At 39.0% G+C, this 26,054-nt stretch overlaps 1 protein-coding gene across 1 annotated transcript; it reads left to right on the top strand.

The window, feature by feature from the left end:
- Positions 1-7,237: 7,237 nt before the first annotated feature.
- Smp_196040 (putative shc transforming protein) lies at positions 7,238-25,038 on the top strand (the record flags this gene model as incomplete). Its single annotated transcript, XM_018794802.1, has 6 exons — positions 7,238-7,395; positions 13,478-13,655; positions 16,265-16,493; positions 22,744-22,859; positions 23,655-24,053; positions 24,898-25,038. The coding sequence occupies 6 exons, from the start codon at positions 7,238-7,240 to the stop codon at positions 25,036-25,038; spliced, it is 1,221 nt and encodes a 406-aa protein (XP_018649178.1).
- Between the last annotated feature and the right edge of the window lie 1,016 nt (positions 25,039-26,054).

The following is a 26,054-nucleotide window of genomic DNA, read 5'->3' as shown; positions in this document are numbered from 1 at the left end:
GTCAAGATGTACGCCGCTGTGAGCAATTTTAAGTCATTTAGCAAAAGCTGTTTTTTCGTCACAACCATTCTTCCTGATCTGTGTCTGTCAACATCCAACTCTATTTACTGGTATGATTTCTAGTAACTAATGGGAAAAGCCTTCGATTGTCAATAAGCACTAGCCCAATCTGTTATTTTGGAGCCCTACATCACTTATTTCATTCTCATTATGCAAGCTTCTCAAACACTTATCCAAACTACTGAAACTTCTGTTTCAAAGTAACACTTAACAACGATCTCTGGTACCCAAAAAGATGTTGTTAAACTTCATTGTTACGTACAAGCCATGGCTACTTTATACAATCAATCTTTCGGTGTAAACGACGATCAAATGCAGACAGTCGCCAATGGCTGAATTAATGACATGGTAAAAATGTGCTTTAATTTTGGCTTTTTACACTTGTCGTTTTATGGTTAGCATAACTTCGTAGTTGCGCCAAAGACGAAGAATAATTCCTAATGCTTATGTTCCGCCTATCTGTCGTATCACCAACACTGCCCCAGTATATGAACTATTTTGATTACTTTTAACACTCACTCTCAATAGCAACCTCTCCCCATCGAAAATATCTGGGATTTCGATCTACGATTCAATTGTTGTAACTGGTAATTCGATCTCAAAAGCTAGCCTCCATTATATTTGTGTTAATAAGTTTTCGAACGGGTCCATAACATTCTGGCGGCTGACAAGCTCGTCTTGCTTATATATAAGTGTACGTACCGTAAATTATCATTAATTCTTCTAGAGTACTCGTAGTAAAATGACTGGATTGGATGTCGTACGGAAGTATTATACATATGAATGCAATTTTACTATCAAGATGAATGCAGTCTGTCTGTTTAAACCGCCATATTTCCGATAAACTTTCGAGGAGTGACGTCTCTTTTGAAGATTTTAGTTGGATAAGTAAATTGTGTAATCAATGTTTAGCTTTTGCTGAAATGTGTCCTATGATTGAGATTCTTTCTGAAAAAGGTTTAATCTAGATTGATTGAAGTCTAAAAAGCTTTTGTCACCTTACCCCTCTGTTTTTATCATGAGGGTTTTTTAATTGATGACGATTCCTTCAACTTGCTGTCCGAATAAGGAACGGAATTAAAAGTTAAGTTGTATTACCTATTCCTATACCAACAGTTGTGTCACTGACTTCTGACAGACAGACAAGACAATATAATCAAACTAATAACATGAAATGAGCGCTGGAGTATGTTACTGATTTTTAACCGAAGACGGTAGCTTCAAATATAAGATCGTCTGCATAAAGCGTCAAAGGAAGCATCCAATCAGTAGTATTACATTTACAAAGATGTACGGTACATGTGTGTTTCTCGCTGTGCAACATACAGTTGTTCGCTATTAAAGGTTTTGAACGTGATCGGATTTTTTTAACGTTTAGTCTAACAAATTATTCTCTACAGAAGTTGACTACAGAGAGGACTGAACGTGGTGTTTGTATGAACTGATAGTTCCTTTGTAATTGATTCCCCGCTGTTTACGAATTCTGAATATAATACAGTCATCTGTGCACATCTATATCTATCTGCCTTATATTGTATTATTTCAGGAATTCCTAGCGCATTAATTCGGATAATCAAATTAAGTTTCCGAAATAGCCAGTTATGAATTAAAACCAGATTTGTAATTTTCAAATGTGAGGACCCATGGCATGACTTTTGACGTGCCGAAACTATTTACAAACTAGTTTGAACTAGACCGTCTCCGCGTGCCATAGTAACAACGATAGTTGTATTGAAGGTATGATAAGAATTTAAGTGACTGCTAAGTATTAGCACTACTTGAAAAAACACTCGTGACGGCATTCAAAACTCCAGCTTTTATGAATGGTTTTCGTTTATTATTTTGTGTCTTGCTTGTTGTTTGTTATCTGGTATACTAATGTCAAATACATAGTAATGACTGAGCGTTTTGATTTTTTAAAACAGTACAAATGACTAAGTGTATCTTCAGTTTTATGCTTAGAAATTTAGCCTGTAATTTGCAATGAGTTCTCCCGTCAAGTTATAATTACGACATTTGTTTGAAATTATAGTTGTTGTGTATAATACTGCTCACTTTAATCCGTATATGCTACAATACAGTCACAAAAACAAGTGTTTCGGCAATAAAATATTATACGAATGTAACTAATGCCGATAGCGAACTACATTCACAATTCCATCTGGTATTCCCTTCCCTTTATTAGACGAGTCGCAGAACGCGTAAACAAGTCATTCGAATCCAGTAGGAACAATCTTTACTGAAATGAACACACGAGGTCCAGAAGGTAGGATGTCCGCACAAGCAAATAAATTCAACAGTTCAAGTGCGTTGACTAACTTGGCATCTGTTATTTTACTTATTCACCTCCAATCGAGCATAAGCCGCTGACCAGCATTCTCCAACCCACTCTGTCCTGGGCCTTCCTTTCTAGTTCCATTCAGTCTTTGTTCATTTCTCTCATATGTATTTCCATTTCTCGTCGAAATGTGTTCTTCAGTATTCCTCTTCTCCTTTAGCCTTCACGATTCCATGCGAGAGCTTGTCTTGTGACAAAGTTGGGTGATTTCCTCAATGTGTGTCCTATCTACTCCCAGTGCTTCTTCCTCCACTGAAATCTGGTTAGTTCTCTCCCACAATAGAATGTTGCTGATAATGTCCGGCAAACTGATCCGAAGTATCGTGCGTAGACAACTGTTAATAAGCACTTGTATCTTCTGGATAATGGCTTTCGTAGTTCTCCACGTCTCCGCCCCATACAGTAGAACTGTCTTGACATTTGTATTGAAAATTCTAACCTTGGTGTTGGTTGACAATTGTTTTAAGCTCCAGATGTTTTTCAGTTGTAGGTATGCTGCTCTTGCTTTGCCGGTCCGCGCCCTCACATCTGCATCTGATCCACCGTGTTCATCAATGATGCTGCCCAGATATGTAAAGGTTTCCACATCTTCCAAAGCTTCTCCGTCAAGTGTAATTTGATTGGTGCATATTGTATTGTATAGGAGAGTCTTGCTTTTCTCTTTGTTTATATTGAGACCTACTGCTGCTGAGGTTGCTGCTACACTGGTCGTTTTCTCCTGCATTTGTTGTTGTGTTTGTGATAGAAGAGCCAGATCATCCGCGAAGTCTAAATCGTCAAGCTGCATCCTGCCTGTCCACTGTAGCCCGTGCTTTCCTCCAGATGTTGACGTCTTCATGATCCAGTCGATCACCAGGAGAAAGAGAAAGGGTGAGAGTAAGCAACCTTGTCTAACACCGGTCTTTACCTCGAATGAGTCGGTGAGTTGTCATCCGTGAACGATTTGGCAGTTTAGTCCATCATAGGAGTTCCGTATGATATTGACTATCTTCTCAGGCACATCGTAGTGTCAAAGAAGCCTCCATAGTGTCGTCCTGTCCACGCTATCAAATGCCTTCTCGTAGTCGATGAAGTTGATGTAGAGTGATGAATTCCATTCGATTGATTGTTCCACAATGATACGTAGAGTTGCGATTTCGTCTGTACACGATCGTCCTCCTGAACGTTTTGTTGATGCATATATGGTCGATTTGATTCTGCGTAGTGTTATCCTGTGAAGTGCATGTGGTTTTGTGAGTGCGTTGGTGTGGAAATATAGTGCCGCCTATGACCAGTTTATTGAAGGCACATAGGCTTGGAAATCTTTCACCATTTTCGTTCCTTTCTCCTAGTCTATTTCGTCTCATGATATCTTCGTATCCATTATTGTCCATTCCGACCTTGAGCACATCTGGATGACTGACTGCAGCCTATCGTAGAATCGGTCTTTCACGTCTTCAACGTAGTCGCTGGTAGGCGCATAGCATGACGTTCACTGTAATGCCCTCTATCTTTGTTTTGAAGGAGGCTTTGATGATTCTTGGTTCATGGGACTCCCATCCCATAAGTGCATTTTTTACTTCTTTGCACAGCTTCAGAACAACTCCTTGTGTATGTGGGACATTTTGTTCCTCATGCTCGAAGCATAACAACAGTCCCTTTAATCTAGTATTTGTTGTTTCACTGATTCCAAGCAACTTTAGTTATCATTTCATTTCTGTAGCGATTTGGCTGGCTCCTCTGGTCTGCCACTTTGTATGAGCATTCCATGTACCTAAATCAATGGTTGCTCTGGTTGTCAGAATGGGCATCGGCCTCGTAACTTTCGAAAAAACTCGGCATTCACCATGAGGCTTCATAAATCTTCTTAGGGAAGACCTTTCATTTACCAGAACAGAGTTTAAATGATCCGAATTATGTATTCTGGCTATCGTTTTTTAGCGTGTTTGTTTCCTACGGGATTAGGTTGTTAACCCGAAGCTCAACCCTCCTTCTTTATCCTGGCTTGGAACCGGAGATAACCCCAAAGGAGCTCCAGGTGGAGTTATTCATTGGTTTTGTTCATTCAGTTACTTAACTACATATTAACACTATTTATGTAATGTTGGTAATTGAATACTCAATGGGAAAAACCTAAGGATTTTCATGTTTTCAACCCACCTGCAAAGTTTCGGGAAAAAGCTACTTTGTCAGCTTGTTTAAAACTCATTTAAACATCTCTGATAACTCCGTAGATACATGCACTTTTTTTGTCTGCCCGTCTACAGACTCCGCCTTCATTTCACAGTTTTTTGGATCACATACTGTACAGAAAGTTTTTCGCTCATAGTTGAAGTTTCGGATTCTGAAATTTGTGGTCTTCTACTAGCTTTCAAGAAACCCTTGTTTTTCTCTCATCACTAACAACCTGTACTTGAGACAAGGGACCACGACAATTACCACAAGCCAAAGGTAGAACACGGAAGACTGATACAAATGAAGACTTATTGACGTGACTTTGGCAGAAGGTACACCTATTTAGATAGTTTTAGGGCAAGTGAAGTGTCACTGGGCCCTAACTAAACCGTCCAGCATTTTGGTCAACGGATGTTGAACAGTCCATCAACCCTCTTCAAGTTCAACAACAACTGCCGCGTATCAGTTGATGGCACACCATGGATTGCATCATAAGCAGTGGTAGAACTATGTTCCTTGTACCTACTCTTTCAAATATATTTCTCTGATAATGTCGTTTATGTTGTATGGTCACCACTGTAGACATGGTACCTAGATATGACGAAAGAGTAATCCGTGTTAGGTACTGACCGCGAAGTATGATTTACGTCAGCTGGTTAGTCACGTCTAACTAGGGTAGGCCTGGACTCATTTACTACAGATCATCTACGTTGATGATCTACTTAGTGATTTGCACACCATTTAATCAGAAAAAAAGTCACAGTCATTAGATTATAACGAAACTGCACACTGCGTGTCATGCAGAACATTGTTTACATCAATTCAATCAGACTATATCATATCTTGAATAAACTCTGAAACCAATCAACTTTGTTCTGAGTAAAATATCACACTCAAATATTTAACAAATATTACTCCAAGTAATCACCGTATTGAATAAGAAACAGAAGCAGTGTCAGACAAGAACCACAAGTAGTAAAAAATATAGTCTTGCTTTCCCACCCAGTCACATCACTTTTGGTTTTCTACTGTCCGATGAAATGTATGATAGCAGTACCTAAGTATTCAAATGCTACGATTTAGTCTACGATTGTGGTGATTTCGAGCTTGACCAACGACTGTATCAAATCAGTCACGAGAGGTATGAAACATTCTTGGCCCTTTGTGTAAGTATATACCTCCAATCCCCATCACCGTGTATCATGCCTTGTTTCATCCATCAGTGAAATAATTGATTTCAATTTGTTCAACTTAGATCAGTTGCTGTTCTGTGACTAGATTGGATGAGTTTCTGACAAAAATCGACGTCTACCAACCTAAAATTTCGGACTAGTACTTGATAGGTCAACAGATGTTTTTGGTGTTAGCAATGAGATGATGAAGACAATAGAAACCTTCATGTGATTTCTGACTCGAAAACTAATCCTGAATCACTATGAAGTTCATATTGCAACTTCAGCCAATCAGCTGACTCCAAAAACCTATCAGTTTATTATGACATGAAATCCTAAATAAGAAGGACCATCGAGTAGCAAATATCTGAGTTATTTTTCGAGTGTTAAATAATGATCTCATTTAGAAAAAATATTTTCATCGTGTTCATCCATTCAAATATGGTGTTTCTCTCCTAGATTAAGTACATAAAGATGAAGCCGAAATGGTACCTATAATAGCAATAAAGTTCCACTTATCTCATTTGCGGACCTTCAACTTGAGAATTGAGTAAAAGAGAAGGGCTATCAAAGATTAGGCCATACTATGTAATATTGCGTTAAATCCCATTCAAACAACCAGTTACCTAAAATGTTATGTCCTAAAGCCACACACGATATGACATCATATTAAAGTCAAACATAAAAAACACGTCTGAGAATCCGTATATGTAGTCTGAAAATTCACGAAACTAGTGCCACTAGAAAAGATGATATCTTAAAAATATCTGCAGATCACAAACGTAGATGATCTGTGTAGAAAGATTGGGGGACAACTAACGTCGAAGTCACACCACATGGTCAGCACATAATGTCGATTACCTCTTCGTGGTGTCAAAGTACTATTGTTGCTTTGAAGTCCGCATAAGACTAAGGAAATGTAATGTAATGTAATAATATGAGTAGGTACCACGGGGGAGATTGCAACTACCACCGTATGTGCCAGTCCATAACATCAGTTTGGTTGGTGCGCGCTGGTGGTCCCTGAACGTGATGAGAATCGGTGAGCTGACCAATATTCAGTGACCCGATCACAGGGTGATTTCATTGATTCTACTTATTTTCATGATCGAAAAACCAACAATTATCTGATTTCTTATGGTTGGTACAGTATTCAACGTGAAGTTTGCTTGTCTCTTTTCCTATCGCCAACTATTGTTTTAATCTTACTAGTTCACAGACAATAAAACATTGTTCATACTTGTTTGTGACTAGATTTCTGCAAGCAAAATTCATCTCAAAGTCCGCAGTTCTTTATTCTTGTAGAAGTACATATTTGCACTCTATGTGCAATCCCTATAATCCATCAAAACCTCAGTAAGAAACCTTCAAAGTCACTTATTTTGTCCAGTCACAAAATTGTGAATATTGATAAACAAATAATTTAACACATTTTCGGGGTCGAACTGGTTGTTTCTACTCGGCGGTCTTTTAACTTGGTATGCTGTGTTTTGTGGCCTAACAGGGTTTTAGCATGTCAATTGAGCCACAAAGGTCACAGCAATGGCTTCATCATGATTCACAACTGGCTGCTGATGCTGGGGTAACATTCGAGCTTCAATATGTTGGTGCCATCCCAGTGCTGACATCCATAAAATCTGTGAATATAAACATCAGGACTCGGATTTGTCGGTACGGTTTAATAGCTGAAACAGCTCGACTGACTTTATAGTTTACTTATATTTATTGCAGCTTTTTACAATCTAAGGTATTAATTGTGTAACTCATGTTCAAATGTGCAAATTTTCCATGGTAACCACATTCATATATATTTCATCTGTGAAGTTGAGTCTCGACTTACCTAGGGGCACGTTATTCATTTGTAATTCGTAGGGATAATTCAGTAGGAATACTCTTCTGCTTTGTTTTCACATCATAATTATCGTTTTACGCCTAAATCTAATCTAATTAAATGTATACGACAAAGTAATCATCAATATAAGAAACTCAAACATACTACTGCTCCTCTTCACTCCTATCTACGAAATATATTGTCTATTCCTGTATAGATAACTTCAGGTTCAGGTCGCATAACTATGCTATGCTTCATGAGGTATGATCCTGGAGCATATTCCGATATTTTCAAGATGCAAAATTTCGGCGAATCTATGATATGTGGACGACCTTCGAACGAATCTTAAGTGACCTTGAGAAATATTAGCTAATCAGTAGACAGTATGGAGTGAAAACATATACAACATGAAAGAATTATAGTGGGTACACTTCTTTTACATGGTTCAAAAACTTGTCAAGGTTAAAAGAAGGTTCAAGAGTTTTAAAATCGTAACGCATAAGGAAGAGGAACTCATCTATATGGCTCCATAATACTCGGTCTCTGGAGCCACAGCAATGATTAAAATTTGCCTCAGTCTCAATCTGGATCGAGAGAAAAAAGTTCCTATTCTAACAGACTTCTCCCTTTAATATACATTACATCGAAAGATAACATCGGGGTAGTCTGCGCAAGGTCTACAATCAATTGATTACCGCTATTACAAATAAAGGAACTTCTTAGTAGTAGACTTTGAAATCCCTTAGACGCTTCTGATTGGCTTGTCCTTAAATCATAGTCTCGCTGACAGAGTTCCCTAAAATCCCATTAATTCGTGAGGAATCTTATTGTCTCCACGGTCTGGTATATCGAGTATTGTGACCATCCGGAATTGTGTTTTCAAAATTTTCTACTTATGTTTAGTTTCTAAAGAAATGTTTGACTATCATAGTGCATAGATTTAGGCCACTAATTCAACCAGTATATTTTGAGTCTGTAACGTATCCTACGTAATTAAGTTTGAATAGTCCGTTAGCACTAATTTCTTGTATGTGTATTTACCGATATTGTTATTGAGTGATAGAATTTTTCTAAACGTTGAACCATTATCCTCCAAACTCATAAAATGTTTACCTTAGGTTATCGGAATCCTAAGCCTAACAAGTCTCTACGAACACGGAAGGACTGAGTGGGTTTCCAGCTGGATGAAGGTTGCCTCTGAAATCACGTCAATGTTTATCAGTAATGAAGTCGTGGATGAAAATATCTAGCTTTAACTAGAAAATTTGATGTTAATGTTTCACTATAAACTAATAATTGTTATCATACGCAGACCTCCACAGTAAGTTATTCTCATATACATACTGAGAGTAAACTGCTTTTAAATGCTATACTCAAAGTCGTCAGTATGTACACGTAGTCGTTCATAGGTGACGTGGAACCTGGGATGTATGTGTACATCAGTTCAAGTTGCCACATAACATCACTTCAGTGAAATGAAGTCAAGATAAATACCAAAGTAATAGAAGTAGTATCATTAAAAGTAAAAAAATCGAGTGTAGACAGAAAATATGACCCGAACAGAAAGCATGAGCTGACGGAATAAAAGGTGTGAAGTAATTTCAAGACTTAGGATCTAATGGAAGACACAGTAAATGTATCTGTACTATTGCGATTGATTCTGAACCCTAATACTCAACTTCTGTAATTATTTGCCACAGTAGTCAAGCGAAATACGAAGCGTTTTCATATATTTCTATCTGTAATCCCAAGGTCCAAAGGCGAAGTCGTACTGCCGACTGTACAGAGGTGTGACGGCAGTAAGGTGTTTCCTTCAGACAACCAGCATGACAGCGATGCTGCCTTCCCACAAGGAGGGGTGGGGTTAGAAAAGGTCGACCCTAAAAATGCACACCTCGCCTTATCCCACGGATTTCCTTCTCCGGCGGTAAAGTCCTTTGAAGAACGGAGCTAACACGTCAAAAATCCCCCACAAAAAGGCCGTGCGTGACCGGCCTCAAGCAGTTGTCCCTTGGGCACTGCGGTCACGCTCCCAGGTCGTTATGACCAACACTAATTCAACTTCCTTTTCAGGTCCCTCAAGAAATACCCTTCCACGGTGTGGGCAGCCGGGAAGTGATGTTAGCCCTCATACCCATAACTGCACACGAGACCAAGTTGGTCACTTTCAAATCCCTCCTACACCTAATAACTCTCTTATCTCCACGACTTACCCTTCCCACGTCCTTTTATCACCTCGCACCGCTAGGGCAAACGATTCGAGTACACGGAACGTCATTCCTGGTCTCCTGAAACCACGCTCTAAACTACATGTAGGAACTTTTAATGTCCGGACATTGTGCCGAATAGGACAACAGGCTTCCTTAGCTAGGACTTTAGAATCTTACACCATCGATGTGTGCTGCGTCTCCGAAACGCGCATACAAGATCCGAGTAGTGTCATTCATTTGACCTCACCTTATCAAAATAAAAAACCATCTCGATACACGCTTCGTGTATCTGGAAGCCCTGATGCTGCTTCCCGTAGCCTCGCTGGAGTAGGTATAGCATTAAGTTCTAGGGCAGAACTAGCTCTTTTAGACTGAATCCCAGTAGACAGTCGTCTATGCGCTGTCCGACTAAACGGATCAGTAAGGACCCGGAAAGATAGGGAAACTCGTCGTTGCCTCTTCGTCGTCTCTGCCTACTCTCCCACTGAATGCAGCTCAGACGATACAAAAGATGAGTTCTACAGGAAACTTTCTGACCTTCTCCGAAAAGCTAGGCGTTCTGATGTAGTAATAGTAGCAGGTGACTTCAATGCTCAAGTAGGTAAACTAAGTGAAAGGGAAAGACACCTGGGTGGATCTTATGGTGTCGTGGCTAAAAGAACAGATAATGGCGACCGTCTGTTGCAGCTGTGCTCAGATAACCGCCTATTTCTTGCAAATACTAACTTTAAGCATAAGGAAAAACATCTTTTGACATGGCGACCCCCGAATTCGTCCCAACGTTGGACCCAATTAGATCACATCGCTATCAGCCACCGATGGAGGGGCTCGATAGAAGACTGTCGCTCATTCTGGAGCACATGTTTAGACTCAGATCATGCTCTAGTGCGAGCACGTATCTGTCTGCGTCTTACTGGACGTAGGAAAGACACTGCAGGGAAGCCTCCAAGGGTTCTACTTAATGATAAGCAAGCTAAGAATATATTTCAGGAACAACTGGAAAAACAGTTAGACAGACATGTAAGTTGTGCCCACCCTGAAGCAGCGTGGAATGACATCCGTAAAGCTGTGGAAACAGCAGTGATATCCGCTAGTAAGGTAAGCCATAAGGTCAGGGAGAAACAATGGATCTCGGCAGCATCTACCACACTGATAGATGCTCGAAAACTCATCCCACCTGGCTCTGAACATAACGAAGAGCGGAGTCAGCTTAAGCGAAGGCTAATAAGAAGCCTACGCAATGATCGTGAACAGTGGTGGGTAGCGAAAGCAAGAGAGATGGAAAAGGCAGCGGCAATAGGTAACAGCAGACAGCTATTCAGACTTATTAAAGAAACCGGCATTAGGAACCCAACTATTAGCGAAACTATCTCAGACAAAGGTGGACATATCATTCAATCTCAATCCAGGAGATTGGATCGATGGGCAGAACACTTTAGGGATCAGTTAAACTGGCCTTCAGCCACACTCCAGTTACCCACGATCCCCAGTCGTCCTGAATGGCAAATTAATGTAAATCCTCCAATTCTTTACGAGGTTGAAAAAGCTATAGGAAATCGAAGCAAGGAAGGGCGGCAGGCCCCGACAGGTTTACCCCTGAGATTTTCAAGGATGGTGGTCCAGTACTAGCAACGAGATCGACTGAGGTCTTAGGTAGAATCTGGGAACTGGACGTAATTCCATCTGACTGGTCCCAATCACTGATTGTGCCAGTCTATAAGAAAGGACAAAAGTCCTCCTGTGAAAATCACAGAGGAATCAGTTTGACTAATATAGTGTCTAAAATATTAGCTTCAATAATACTTAAGCGCCTAACCAAAGCTCGTGAAGAGCAGACTAGAGAAAACCAGGCTGGTTTTCGACCTGGACGTGGTTGCATAGATCAGATATTCACTCTACGTCAGGTCCTAGAACATAGACATACATTCAGACGTCCCACAATAGTAGTATTTCTTGACCTTAAGTCGGCATATGACTCCGCTGATCGTGAGGTTCTATGGCAGTGTTTGTCACTGAAAGGAGTACCAAAGAAGTACATTAACCTCATAAAGGCTCTCTACTCGAACACAACTGGTCGAGTTAGAGCCTATGGCGAACTGTCATCAGAATTGGTTACCTCAAGTGGTGTTCGTCAGGGCTGTCCACTCTCCCAATTCTTGTTTAACTTTGTCGTCGACATGCTTTTGGAGATAACACTTTCATCATCTCAATCTCCTGGAGTTGAACTTTTACCGGGAGATTCACTTGTTGACTTAGAATACGCCGACGACATAGTTTTATTCGGTGAAGACGCTGACAAAATGCAGAGTCTTCTGACCACTATAAGCAACAATGCAGGCATGTTCGGGATGCGATTCTCTCCCTCGAAGTGCAAAATGTTACTTCAGGATTGGGTTGCATCGACACCTGAACTAATGATAGGGAGTGAGGTAGTTGAGCGTGTTGACAGCTTCACTTATCTTGGGAGTCTCATCAGCCCTTGTGGTCTGGTGTGTGACGAAATCTCAGTACGGATACAGAAGGCTCGTCTAGCTTTCGCCAACTTGCGCCATTTATGGCGTAGGCGAGATATCCGTCTAGCAACAAAAGGACGGGTTTACTGTGCAGCAGTTCGTTCCGTCCTACTTTACGGCAGTGAAACATTGCCGATAAGAGTAGAGGATATTCGTAGGCTACTAGTATTCGATCATAGGTGTCTTCGACGCATTGCTCGTATATCCTGGGACCACCGGGTAAGTAATGCAGATGTTAGGAAACGGGTACTAGGTAAGGATGGCAAATCGATCGATGAAGTACCGAAACTTCATCAGTTGAGATGGCTGGGACATGTGTTACGTATGCCCAACCACCGACTGCCTCGACGTGCAATGCTTTATGGTGTAGGAGCAGGTTGGAAGAAAGCTAGGGGCGGCCAGACCAAAACATGGCATAAATCCCTGAAGTCACTGACAATTGGACTGGGCCATGTTGGTAGGTGTAGACTACCTGGTTGGGATTCGCGAGATGATAGCAACCGATGGTTAGAGACCTTGAATGACATGGCTCAAAATCGTTTGCAATGGCGAAGGTGCATCCACTCTTTGTGTTCTACCAAATTCTAATCTTCTGAATTCTTCATGTCCGTATCCTTTTTCTATTTCCAAATTTATTTCACCGTATTATACTCCTTGAATAACATCTTCAAACCCTTATCTTTCACATAATACTTATACTCTTACTACTTCTACCAATATGGGATTTGAATCGACAACTTCATCTCTGTGCTAATGTGGTATGGCAACTCGAACTGATGTACGTACGTACGAAGTTCTACGTTGTAACTGACTGATAGTGGTGAGTAATGTAATTGAATATCCCAACTAGTTATTTGTCATCATTTGTGTTGGATTAGGGTAAGTTTGATACAATACACCACAATATTTTTCTGTTTCTCATTCGGCTTTGTAGCTTTTTGTTGATTACTCCAAATATTTGGTATCAAATACTAAATCCTTATGTTGACTAATCGAATTTAGTAGTGAGAACTGGTTCATAAGCTTCAGTCGGCATGAGGGTTTAACCAGTTGTTATCTCTATAACAATTAATTTGCGCAGAGTAACCTACTAACAACCTAGATTTTATAGTCATTATGTATGTAACTTAACCTCTCGAATTAGAAGACGATAAAAATTGTTCAAATACTCTTAAATTCTCTCCTATTCTTACTTGCAGTGCATCAATACGTCGTGTATGCGAAGATGTTGGTCTAAAACTACCAAGTAACCGATCAGCTGACAAGTCAATAGAACAGTTCATTGGCCCATCCACTGATATGACATGGGCAATAGTGAATGTATACCTTACAATCACATCACAAACACTCACCGTTGAAACAATTGACAATGGTGTGGTATGTAGTACATCTAATTTTTGCGTTTTGTTTTGGGTGAATGCATTCGTTAGATAAGCAATCAAATCTTAACTCATGAAATTGATAAGAGTACTATTTGTTAACACTCTTGTCAGAAATCGCTCTTATGATGTTGAAAGGTATTGTATGAAATGATGGTTGAAAATACACCAATTATTAGACATATAAATCAACTGTGAGATAGAAAAAATGTTACTAAGTCATCTAAACCCAAACCCTTTGCCAATGGGAATATTATGTGGTAAATTTAATATCCCAGTACCACCACAACAAGTTGAAGTGAGTAAAAATGAGTTGTAATCAGAAGCTAGCCGAAGGTCATCAAGAGAACAGAAACAGACAAGATTTTTTCAAATAAACCTAAAGGTGAAATCATACGATCAAACTTCGCGAGGGAGATGATGTGTGGGCAAGAATGATAATGATTGGTTGTTTGCTTAGTCAGACTTGTAGACAGTCTGACTGGTACTAGATGAGTTATATATTCTCTTACAGTTATTGTTATTGCTGTTGGATTATTGTCGGTTTTTGGTGTGGAAATATATTTACGTTCTAGTCAGGCTAATTACGTGTTCTTGATCTGAGTTGTGTTAAAGTCCTGTAGAATAGACACTGAGAGGGAATACAGTGTACATATTCGTCTAAGGCAAATTAACGTCCCATTCGTGTAGACGTGGGAAACCGACCGTTATAACAGATATAATACGGGAAGAAAGAATTGGTTCGTAAAAATAAAGGCATAAAGTAATTTTAATCTCACGGGTCAAGGGAAGACAAAGAATGTATACACCTAGGCCATTTAGATCAATTCTGAGCCATATCACCCAGAGTCTCCAACCATTGGTTACAATAGTCGCGCGGACTCCAACCAAGTAGTCTGCATCTACCGACATGGCTCAGACCTTTCTGCCGTCACACCTCTGTACAGTCAACGGTACGACTTCGCCTTCGGATTTTCTGCTTTTATTCTTACTGCTCTTCAACCGATCTGCTTGGTATGGTAGGATCTTGGGGAAAAATTTTTTGTCCGGTATAGCTTGGTTGGTTCATTACAACAGGCAAGCCCGACCACTTCGTCAAGGTAGCAACAACAGTCGGGAAAAGCTATGTTTAATCAGACTAAATTTTTCTCTGATTGCCACTTAAGGATATTCGTTTTTGTACCAATTATAATAGCCATAAGGTAGTTACTAATGCTTTTCTCTAGTTCTGGGAACTAACTAAATAAAATCTTGACTCACAGACATACAAGGGGAGATTTAACCAATACACTTGAACTATCATCTACTAAGGAATGTAGAGACAACTCATCACAACCTGAAATACCTGTACTAAGTTAGGAAAGGGTCCGTGCAGGCATTCTTTGTATATTGGTCAACAGAAGTGTAGAAAATAGTCTATTCTAATGCATTTTATGGTTTTTCCCCCATAGTCTTAGTCACTCGCTGGAAAAATGCATCAGTGATCCTGATTTTGCTGGTTACTGGACTTCTCAGTACCGTTTCCGCAATATGTTTTAAAGACCACCGTATAATTCTGTATGTCACTTCATTTCTTTTCCTTCCCCTGTTCACCTCTTATCAAACACCATACGAATTTTGTTATTTTTCAATTTAGTCCCCACCAATCCCCTTGTGTTAAGAGCTGGTTGGAACGCCTATAAATTCTCATTAAAGTTTTCTAGTTTTTTTATCTGTAAAAGTTTGTTAACATTACTGCTATTTGGGTTAGCCCATACTTGTCCCAGGTCTTCTGTAAATGATGACTGTGCCCCAGCGATTTGTACAGACTATCAACTTGATCGCACAAAAGGTTGGAATCAGATCTATAGTTAAAATTAACCGTACTCTCTTACTAGAGTTTCGTCGATATCTAACTGTCCCTTAATTGTAATGCACTATTGATACAGGCAATTGATTCGAGAGTCATGTCTTATGATCAATTTGAAAAGTTCATCATGGACACTTTGGAAACTAGGATGAATATGTATGTAAAAACATCACACAGCAGTTGATGAGGCTGTGACATATATCTAGACACTTGCATTCCAGCTCTGAGTGTGAACCTTGGAAAATAGATTCACACTAGAGAAGAATCTTGAGTGAGTTGAATAAGACACCACTAGTTCATAAGATTACAAGCTGCTACCCTCCGTCTTATAGAGGTGTTTACTTGTTGAGTATGGCCTTCAGAATAGTAGTAAACGTAATAGCTGACGACTTGAGCTAACATTTAATGGTCGATCATAGTAGATTCATTTTTCTAATCTTTTAGGAATAAGATATATTACAGCTCCCTACTTATTTCCATTTTTCGACTCATTTGCTTCTCGACCGCTTTGTTAACATAGATTATCCTGACCGTCTAATTTTCTACGCTCTACTTACCATTGATTTTCCTTTCTTTTTGCATTGAAATTTATCGTGCTTAGATTTAATTGACCAAAATAGGCATTCGTCTTCACACTTTGGTAAGATATCAGTCAGTGTTTTCTTCAATGATTAATGGTGGGTGGACTTTTTTAACGTATAATAATATATGTTCACTTGACTTTATTTAATAATTATTTCTTTTTTTTATTTACTCAGTTATTATTCCAGCACAACCTATTCCTGGTTTCTTTTGCTTCCGCTGGGGATGCAGATACTCCAGATTTCATTTGTTATGTGGCCAAAACAGATCAAGACACTCGTATGTGTTACGTTTTTGAATGTTCAGATGGTCTTGCCCAGGATGTAATTATTACAATCGGGCAAGCATTCCAGTTAGGATATCAGGTGAATATTAACACGAATTCACATCTGCAAATTGTCATGGGTACTTGTCCTTTAGAGTGTAGTGTCTTACCCCAAGTTTTGGAGTAGAATGTTTCATGAAGCATAACTAAGATTATGGTCGTTAGTATAGCTTTCTGTCACTGTAACAATTAATAACTTGTAGCAAGTTAAAATAGGTAGCTTAATATCATTAGCCATTTTCCCTAACATATGGTCAGAAATCCATCTTAGCAGATTTTAGTCAATAGGAGTAAAAATATCTAAAATTTAGAGGATAAGATAGCTCAATTTTTTTCCTTGTTGTCTGATATGAAATGTAACCACTTGAAATATAGCCTGTGCTATATTTCAATTTGTTAGTGTTAGTTTAGTGTTTTGATCACTGAATCTCTTATGTCCATATCTCATCCCATTTAATTCTCTGTGAGCAGTCGGGGTGTATCTTTAGAACACAGTGTTAAACAGTCTAAACTAAAGTGAATGAGTAAACCTGTAAATGAAATAAACATTTTTATAGCCGGTGACGAAGCATATTAATTACTATGAGGATTCGGCGTTTCTGAATATGTGGGCATAAAAATGGTGGTCATTTATAGATGATCCTTTATTTTATACACTTTGTTATAAAGAGTAAATTTACTTACTTACTTACTTACACCTGTTACTCCCAATGGAGCATAGGCCGCCGACCAGCTTTCTCCAACCCACTCTGTCCTGGGCCTTCTTTTCTAGTTCTTTCCAGTTCTTGTTCATTCTTCTCATGTCTGTCTCTATTTCTCGGCGTAATGTGTTCTTTGGTCTTCCTCTTCTCCTTTGACCTTCAGGATTCCATGTGAGGGCTTGTCTTGTGACGCAATTAGGTGATTTCCTCAAGGTGTGCCCAATCCACTTCCAGCGCTTCTTCCTGATTTCTTCCTCTTCTGGAATCTGGTTGGTTGTCTCCCACAGTAACTTGTTGCTGATAGTGTCTGGCCATCGGATCCGAAATATCTTGCGTAGACAGCTGTTAATAAACACTTGTATCTTCTGGATAATGGCTTTCGTAGTTCTCCACGTCTCCGCCCCATACAGTAGAACTGTCTTGACATTTGTATTGAAAATTCTAACCTTGGTGTTGGTTGACAATTGTTTTAAGCTCCAGATGTTTTTCAGTTGTAGGTATGCTGCTCTTGCTTTACCGATCCGCGCCCTCACGTCTGCATCTGATCCACCGTGTTCATCAATGATGCTGCCCAGATATGTAAAGGTTTCCACATCTTCCAAAGCTTCTCCGTCAAGTGTAATTTGATTGGTGCATATTGTATTGTATAGGAGAGTCTTGCTTTTCTCTTTGTTTATATTGAGACCTACTGCTGCTGAGGTTGCTGCTACACTGGTCGTTTTCTCCTGCATTTGTTGTTGTGTTTGTGATAGAAGAGCCAGATCATCCGCGAAGTCTAAATCGTCAAGCTGCATCCTGCCTGTCCACTGTAGCCCGTGCTTTCCTCCAGATGTTGACGTCTTCATGATCCAGTCGATCACCAGGAGAAAGAGAAAGGGTGAGAGTAAGCAACCTTGTCTAACACCGGTCTTTACCTCGAATGAGTCGGTGAGTTGTCATCCGTGAACGATTTGGCAGTTTAGTCCATCATAGGAGTTCCGTATGATATTGACTATCTTCTCAGGCACATCGTAGTGTCAAAGAAGCCTCCATAGTGTCGTCCTGTCCACGCTATCAAATGCCTTCTCGTAGTCGATGAAGTTGATGTAGAATGATGAATTCCATTCGATTGATTGTTCCACAATGATACGTAGAGTTGCGAATTGATCTGTGCACGATCTATCCTTACGAAATCCAGCTTGTTGATCTCGAAGTTGGGCGTCCACGGAATCCTTCATCCTGTTTTACAATACTCTGTTGAAGACTTTTCCTGGTATTGAGAGAAGAGTGATGCCCCTGTAGTTGTCGCACTTGCTGAGATCGCCTTTCTTTGGTATCTTGATCAGAAGTCCTTTTTTCCAGTCTATTGGTACTTGTTCTTCGTCCCAAATCTTACTGAAGAGAATGTGGAGTATCTTTGCAGTTGCTCCTACATCTGCTTCCAGTGCCTCTGCTGGAATGTTGTCTTGTCCCGTTGCTTTGCCGCTCTTGATTTGTCTGATGGCCATGCCGATCTCTTCAATTATTGGTGGGCGAACATTGATAGGGAGGTCCGTGGGCGCTACTTCGATGTTGAGTGGGTTCAGTGGAGCTGGTCGATTCAAGAGTTTTTTGAAGTGTTCTACCCACCTGTTCCGTTGTTCTCCAATATTGGTGATTACCTTGCCTTCCTTGCTTTTTACTGGTCGTTCTCGTTTACGGTAATTTCCAGCGAGTTTCTTTGTTGAGTCATACAATTGTCTCTTGCAGCCTTTTCCGCCGTCATTGCTAAATCTTCCACATATTTACGTTTGTCGGTTCTGATGCTCCTCTTCGCTTGCTTGTTTACTTCTGTGTATTCGGCTTGTGCCTTGGCTTTTTCTGTTCTTGTTCGGGTGGTATTGATTGCTGCCTTCTTGTTCCTCATTTCTTCAATTTTATCCAGTGTACCAACAGTGATCCATTCCTTGTGATCGTGCTTCTTTTGACCCAGAACCTCTTGACATGTTGAAACGATTGCCTCCTTGATACCTTTCTAGTTGCTCTCCATGGTAGTTCCCTCTCCATTGAGTAGATCATGAAAGGCCTGGAACCTGTTGCTGAGGGCTATGTTGAATTTGTTGAGTTTGTCAGCATCTCGAAGAAAGGCCGTATTAAACTTTTGTGATGTTGTCCGCGCCGTTGTCCAGTGCTTCTTGAGTTTTAGTTTCATCTTGGCGACCAGCAAATGATGATCGGATGCTATATCAGCTCCTCTCCTGGTTCTCACATCCTCCATCGTCCTCCTGAACTTTTTGTTGATGCAGATATGGTCGATTTGATTCTGTGTAGTGTGATCCGGTGAAATCCAAGTGGCTTTGTATATGTTTTTGTGTGGGAATATGGTGCCACCTATGACCAGTTTATTGAAGGCACATAGGTTTGCAAATCTCTCACCATTTTCGTTCCTTTCTCCCAGTCCATGTTGTCCCATGACGTCTTCGAATCCAATGTTGTCCATTCCAACCTTGGCATTTAGATCTCCCATCAGAATTGTCAGGTCCTTGGTTGGGCATTTCTTGAAGATCGACTGCAGCCTATCGTAGAACTGGTCTTTAGCGTCTTCATCGTAGTCGTTGGTCGGCGCATAGCATTGGATGACGTTCATTGTAATGCCCTCTCTCTTTGTTTTGAAGGAGGCTTTGATGATCCTCGGTCCATGAGATTCCCATCCTATAAGTGCATTTTGTGCTTTTCTAGACAGCATCAGTGCCACTCCTTGTGTATGTGGGGCATTTTCTTCTTCATGACCGGAGTATAACAGAAGTTCTCCTGAAGACAGTCGTTGTTGTCCAACCTGCGTCCAATGTGTTTCGCTGATTCCAAGCACCTCCAGGTTGTATTTTCTCATTTCTGCAGCAATTTGAAAGACTCTCCCGGTCTCCCACATTGTTCGGACATTCCATGTACCTATAAAAATTGTCGCTCTGGTTGTTATAAGGTGCATCGGCCTCATGACTTTCGAAGGAACTCGGCTTTCATCATGAGACGTCATAATTATTCCTTCAACTTGGAGGGCAGAGTTTGAATGGTTTGAATGATTTTTTCTGGTTAGCGTTTTTTTTAGCGAGTTGATTTTCTACGGGATGGGGTCGCTAACCCCATGCCCAACCCTCCTCCTTTGTGTGGGCTTGGGACCGGCAGTAACCCCCAGAGGAGCTACAGGCAGAGTTAAAGAGTAAATTTAACTTGATATCAAATCATTTCAATCTTTTTATTCTACCGTTTAATTCAGTATATCATCAGTTATGAATGGTAAAAGTAAACCAAATCATTACATTCGTAGCTAAACTCTAGTCTAACATTGTTACTTTTGTTCAAAGTTTACGTAGTTTAGTTTTCTCTTGCTCAAACTATGCCTTACATTATTGGTTGATTAGTGCTGTAATATTACTAGTTTGTGATTTGATCTTAATTAGCGTAGGGAAACCTCCATAATAAACTTCGAGACTGATGGACTAGTGAATAAACAAGGCTGACAAAAGGTATAATTATACGATTTCACCCATGTGTGTTATTTTCGTTAGGTTTGTGCCCCCAATTGCCCTGGTACGGCTCTCCCTCTCGAAATGCTCTCACATGGCCACGCTAATATATAGCCTCTGCCAGGGAAGTCCTACTCACTGCCGTCTCGTGGCGCGGGTGTTGTTTACGAAATTGAGAGGGCGAGAAGCCAATGTCCGGCGCTTAAACCGGGTCGGTGGACACGGAAAGTTCACCTAGGGGAGTTGGAAAACCCTGATTCCAAATCAATGGTGCACATGGGCTCCAGTATCCTGAAAGGACAAATGGCGTATGAACCAATCGTTGGTCACCGGCTACCATGGGACTGCATCTCCTTACAATGCTCCACTATCTTATGGATTAAGCCTTCAGGTCAAAGGCTCCGGGTGTGGCCCCCTAAGAAAACCACCTGCTTCAGTTTGGGCACCTGGGCAGTATCACAGCCCTCACACAAATCAAATGAGATTTGTGTGGTGCATATTTATCTGGTGCTTCTTTGTACCAATATTTATGTGCTTAAATAAATAAATCGTTAGGTTTGTACATTCAATTTACTTTGATCATATAAAAAGGGAATAGTAATAGTATTTAACTTATCAGACGCTAGTAAACAGTGAACGTTTAGACTTTTTTCTAGCTATTTTCGGAACAAAAAGCTTTCACAATTTGAACATTATTCCTTATTTTATCTTTATATTAATTTATTTTATCAATATATTATCTTAACCACTCTATTTATTTTTTGTATAAATACGAATAAAATTAGGATTTAAAAAATTCTAAACCACAAATTGTTGATAACCAAACATCTTCCATTAAACTAAATTCATTGGATTCATTATTTTCTAATCATCAAACAAATATATCAATGTCTAAAAATTCTATTGGTAATTCAAACAAAATTTCACCTATTGATGGTACTAATTGTACACATCATGTGAGTTAGCTTTATTATTTTATTTATAATGTTTAGTTTTTGTAATGTAAAATTAAAATACAATAGATGTGTAATTTTGTTCTATTTGAATTATTTATCTGTTAATTGACATATTTATGTTGGCATCAACCATGAATACATTCAAATCGATAAATGTTATGTTTGGTTTGTTCAAGCAATAAATGTACACATACTGTTTACTAGTAGGACTCAATATGTGTAATTCATCATTTGGATTGTTGGTCATACAATTTGTTCTCCAACTGGTACTTCTGTGTCTAATGAGTGAGTAAAACTAAAAAGTTAGTGCATGGATTAAGGTGTTAAACTATATGGAAGTAATATCAGCTGATAAACTATGTAGAATGGTTTTTGAATTGAGTGACCTAATAGGTGGGAGTTTTCCTTGAGTAAACGGAAAATAATGTTGTAATAAAGAACACGTATTTTGCCAGTCATCAGGAACTCCTGTCTTCTACCTTTGGTTTAATAGATTAAGATAACAAGCTATGCATATCTGATGTGTCCCTTATCAAGGCGTTAGATAATTTACAAAAGTTGATAAAGTCATTGTTCAGCGTTTGATAATGATAATATTTCCCCTCCATTGTCTCACGGTTCCTTTCGTTATATTTGGCGACCTTTATATATGCCTTATGTTCTTATATTTGCTCCAAGTGGAGCTGCTCCTAATAGAATTAGGAGAAAACATGATCCTTACATGGAACCGTCAGATGCTATGTTTTAATAAGGAAACATTATGATCACATTTCATCAGTCTTAGAAATCTGTTCACACTAAAATTACTTTTGACTTTGCGGGATCAGCTTTGGTTTTTATGATTACCATACCAGCTTAATTTTTAACGAACATCGTATAACTCTTTATCTATCTACTAAATGATTTGTATTTGTCCCACACTAAAAACAAACGAATCTACTTAACTACTGCAAAGTCTAAATCCGGTGGACAAATGATAGATTTTTTTTAAAAAATTCATAGTTTCATCTACACCTGCTGCGAACAGGTTTTACGTTACATTTAGACTTTATACTCCTACTCACCTATCCAATTGATTTTAGAATTGTGTGATATTTTCTTCAATTTGCAAGTGGATTGTTCACTTACTATTAAATTATATTTAAAAATTTCACTTGGTGTTATTCTTCTCTACAATATTTATTTTCTTCCAGGTATCTGCCAATACCGCTACTTCCCTATCAAAAGAGAATACAGCATTAAGTCAAAATACTTCTATGCCTAATAATAATGTTACTCATCAACCAGTAGCTTTTGATAATTTTATGGATTTTGAAGATAGTGCATGTAATGTTTATTTTTATCCATTTATTTATTATTTTAACTAATGCTTGTATACTAAGTCCCGCTATACTAAACGACTTGTCTCTTAAAACTCCTGATTCACAACAGTCCTTGTTTATAGGTTCAATACGAAGGGCTTCTAGTACACAAAATACACAGCCATGCAAAGTCATTCAATTTAGCTAAATTATCCCCATTGTCACCTTTGGATGTTAAATTTGGTAGTATCTTTTTCCAGTGTCATTATCCATGATATTTTGTAGATAGTGTAGGGTTCACTTAAATTCCTTAGAATAGAATTAAACTATCTGAATCAGCGATGCGAATATTTAGACTCAAAAATAAGTCCCTCTGTACTATGAATCACTCTCAATTAGTATATTTATTCACTCGTGTTAGCAACTACATCAGATCAGAATAATGAAACAGTTCGTCCCTGTATACTTGAATTGTTTGATAATGTATTTTTTGTTTCGAATAAATACTGTCAATCGAAATATAGATAGTCAGATTATCCACTTTTTTACTGAATTGATTTTACTCCAATATTTGAGCATAAAATGTAGATAGCACTTGACATCTTTTTTCTAACTTATATCTATGGTAGCATCATTTTCGCTGTCATAATGACGATTATTAATAAATTTTTGATGAGAAGAATACTCCTTGTTTCGACGTGATCATAATTATTTCTCACTGACATGAATGACTACAGTTAACTCGCCTTAGATTGTGTACCACAAGGTTATATATATATATATTTACCATATTTATACGCAGGGCATCTTGGTAACGAAATTTCCTCGGATAACCAAACTGATAGTGCAGAATACAACAAGCCATCCTGTGGCACTAAAAAAAGTTCTGCCCAATCTAATCAAAATGAGTTAACACAAGAGCTTTCTCAACAACCTTCCCGCAAAATTAACAAAGTCGCCGGTGTCAAATCAATCTCTAATATAAAAGCACCGGTTGGACTTCCAAATTTTGAACATTTAGAACCAGTCGGTGAACCTTGGTATGTTGGTAAAATGTCCAGATCACAAGCCGAAAATTTGTTGCGTTATGATGGGGACTTTCTTGTACGTGCTAGCATTCAGCAGCCCGGTCAGTTTGTATTAAGCGGCCTTCAAGACGGAAAATATAGACATTTATTACTGGCCGATCCTAACGGAAAGGTAATATTCTGTTTAGGGCAACTTCATTAACCATACCATGTTTGCAAATAAAATTTCATTCATCTGCTAAAAATCTAGCAAGATATTTCTCAGGTTAACAGTCATCAGATCGAATATTTTTTTCCCTGACACAGATCTATCAGCTACAGTATTTCATTAATTTAAACACCCGATCTTTCAACCATAGGGTTACAGGTCTGATTTCACCACTTCGATTCAGGTGGTATCATTGGTCTTTCCGTAACAAATGTAGTTCAAGATTGATTACAAAAAGCTTTGTTAATTTAGTATTTTGATCTCACCTAATTTCAGCCTCCTCAGTGTATGCTTACAAAACAGTTTCACGAGTAAAATGCAATGTTACATCTCAATTAATAGTATTTGTATAATAAACTTGTAGTTATTACATTAAAACCCTATGATTTATAACTCTAAAAGTACTCGAAATAACGCCCCACTGAAATATGTTGGTCACACTTTTCCACTTGTACAAATATCGGAACGAATTTCACTATCTTAAACTTGTTTTGACTCGTTAGTTATGTGTATTAACCACTTGATGTAATCAGATGCTTTCACAAAACTAGTGGGAATATCACAGTCGTTAGTTAGTTTTCCACGTTGTCTTCTGGGGGAACAAAGGTTGTTTACTTTGGAATTGATGGATTAAGCGAAAAATGTCAATAAAGAGGAGTTTGCTGTAACACTACTGGTTCTTTTTGACTGGTATCGAATGGAGAAATTTGTATCCAGATTGTGAAAAAAATTCTTGTGAATTCTGAACGTTGGAAAATTATGTTTATTGAAATTTTGAACCGGCCTGTATGTTTTTGACAAATTTCAGGTACGTACAAAAGAACGAGTATTTGATAGTATACAACATCTCATTGATTACCACGTACAAAATGGTGCGCCTATTCGGTCACTAGACAGCGAAATAAGATTAATATTCCCAGTATCTACACATACATTTTGCATTTCTTAATTCAATTCTTGCATGTAAGTTGTAATTACTCTTATGGATTTTTATTGTCTACAGTGTCCATAACAATTTTTAGTAGCAGGAATGTTTAAGGTGTTAAACTCATATATCAATCCATCCAAATAACATATATCCTGTTGTATGCGTTAGCGAGCAACGTTAATCATTAATGACTAGTGTACACCGATTGGCTACCAAAGCTATTACTCAAATTTACGTGTATCCCCGCGTCATTAGAATCGAGAGCGAAACATGCTATAATCTGATTGACAAACTTGTACGTTAAATCTAAATAGCCGAAGCTTGTTTTAATCACCTATTTTTAAAGAATTTGTATGATAGACGTTAATTCAGCAATTATTTATTTAAACACATAAATATTGGTACAAGGAAGCACCAGATAAATATGCACCACACAAATCTCATTTGATTTGTGTGAGGGCTGTGATACTGCCCAGGTGCCCAAACTGAAGCAGGTGGTTTTCTTAGGGGGCCACACCCGGAGCCTTTGACCTGAAGGCTTAATCCATAAGATAGTGGAGCATTGTAAGGAGATGCAGTCCCATGGTAGCCGGTGACCAACGATTGGTTCATACGCCATTTGTCCTTTCAGGATACTGGAGCCCATGTGCACCATTGATTTGGAATCAGGGTTTTCCAACTCCCCTAGGTGAACTTTCCGTGTCCACCGACCCGGTTTAAGCGCCGGACATTGGCTTCTCGCCCTCTCAATTTCGTAAACAACACCCGCGCCACGAGACGGCAGTGAGTAGGACTTCCCTGGCAGAGGCTATATATTAGCGTGGCCATGTGAGAGCATTTGGAGAGGGAGAGCGAACTCTTCTCACTGTCGACCGTACCAGGGCATTTTGGGGCTTGTATAACTACATTTTGTCTAAGCGATTTTACTGTCCAGTGCTATGATTAATGCAGCTTTCCGGATAAACTAATAATCTTTGCTGAACTTTTAAGTTAATTTAAGCAGTCAGCTGTTATCATATCATGTAAATAATCTCAAC

The sequence above is a fragment of the Schistosoma mansoni genome, chromosome 1, assembly GCF_000237925.1.
Source record: "Schistosoma mansoni strain Puerto Rico chromosome 1, complete genome".
NCBI lineage: Eukaryota > Metazoa > Platyhelminthes > Trematoda > Strigeidida > Schistosomatidae > Schistosoma > Schistosoma mansoni.
Note: the sequence above shows the minus strand (reverse complement) of the source record. Positions and strands in the feature narration are given on the sequence as shown.